Here is a 1,329-nt window from a genome sequence, read left to right as displayed (position 1 = left end):
ACACACACACACACACACACACATACACACTACGCACTCACACACACACTACGCACTCACGCAAACACAAACAAATACACTAACAAACAAACACACAAACAACATACACACCCATAAAAACACACAAACAAACACACAGAAACACACACATTTCGTCCTACGTGCTCTGCGCTCAGATACACTGGCCACTCCTGCAGCACCCAGATGTAGGCGGGCCCGGCGAGGGCCAACATAGTGGTCAGTGCCAACAGCTGACTCAGGATAGGCTCACAGGTCAGGCGACGTAAGAACCGGGACTGGTTCATGGTCAACAGACAAACAAAACACAATATAAAAATTGTTTGGTAAGAGTTTTACGGCACTTTGCAACGCTATAAGGTCATATGAGTGCCGACGATTAGAGGTATCACAAGAGAGTAGCAAAAACAAAATATGGTTGAAGATATATACAGACAAACACAACATAGATGAAGATATAAACAAGACAAACAAAACATAGATTAAGGTCAACATAAAAACAAAACATAGATAATGGACAACAGACAAATAAAACATGATTTTAAAAACATTGCGTAATAGTTTTACAGCACTTGCAACACTATAAGGTCATATAAGTGTCGAAGATTAGGGGTATCACAAGAGAATAACAAAAACAAAACATAGATGAAGATATATACAGAAAACACAACATAGATGAAGATACGTACAGACAAACACAATATAGATGAAGATATATACAGACAAACACAACATAGATGAAGGTATGTACAGGCAAACACAACATAGATGAAGATATATACAGACAAACAAAACATTGATGAAGATATATACAGAAAAACAAAACATAGATGAAGATATATACAGAAAAACAAAACATGGGTGGAGATATATAAAGACAAACAAAACATAGATAAAGATACACGTATATACAGACAATCAAAACAAAGATGAAGGTATATACAGACAAACACAACATAGATAATGGTCAACAGATAAATCACAACCATAGAATTATATAAAAATGTTCTAGCTGACAGCTCTGGAAGTTTTGAGTTACAAAGACCATGAGGTCTAAGAAACCAACATAATACGTTCATTTTGCTCTATCAAGGTCGTAAGATTATTTGGAGTCGTTATCAAGATATTTAAAGAAAATGCATTCGAAAAAGCTTGACAACTTGTAAAACTGAACATTTTGAACGTCAAATTTCTCAGACCTAGGTACTGAGCAGATTCAACTTTGTAATTTCAGGGTGATGAAATAAAGCTGGATGAAGTTATCAATTTGACAAAAAATGACCTAGATCGACATATTACACCAACACGCCT

At 35.7% G+C, this 1,329-nt stretch overlaps 1 protein-coding gene across 1 annotated transcript in view; it reads right to left on the bottom strand.

Annotated features, from left to right (window-relative positions):
- The window catches only part of LOC101861080, a gene marked incomplete at its 3' end in the record, with an annotated part of 9,798 nt that overhangs the window by 7,331 nt on the left and 1,138 nt on the right, over window positions 1–1,329 (bottom strand). The window contains 1 exon segment of the mRNA XM_013088931.1: window positions 150–296. Within this exon segment, the coding sequence (XP_012944385.1) occupies window positions 150–296 (147 nt within the window).

This window comes from Aplysia californica, unplaced genomic scaffold, assembly GCF_000002075.1.
Source record: "Aplysia californica isolate F4 #8 unplaced genomic scaffold, AplCal3.0 scaffold00837, whole genome shotgun sequence".
NCBI lineage: Eukaryota > Metazoa > Mollusca > Gastropoda > Aplysiida > Aplysiidae > Aplysia > Aplysia californica.
The sequence above is the reverse complement of the archived record's forward strand: the minus strand, read 5'-3'. Positions and strand labels throughout refer to the sequence as shown.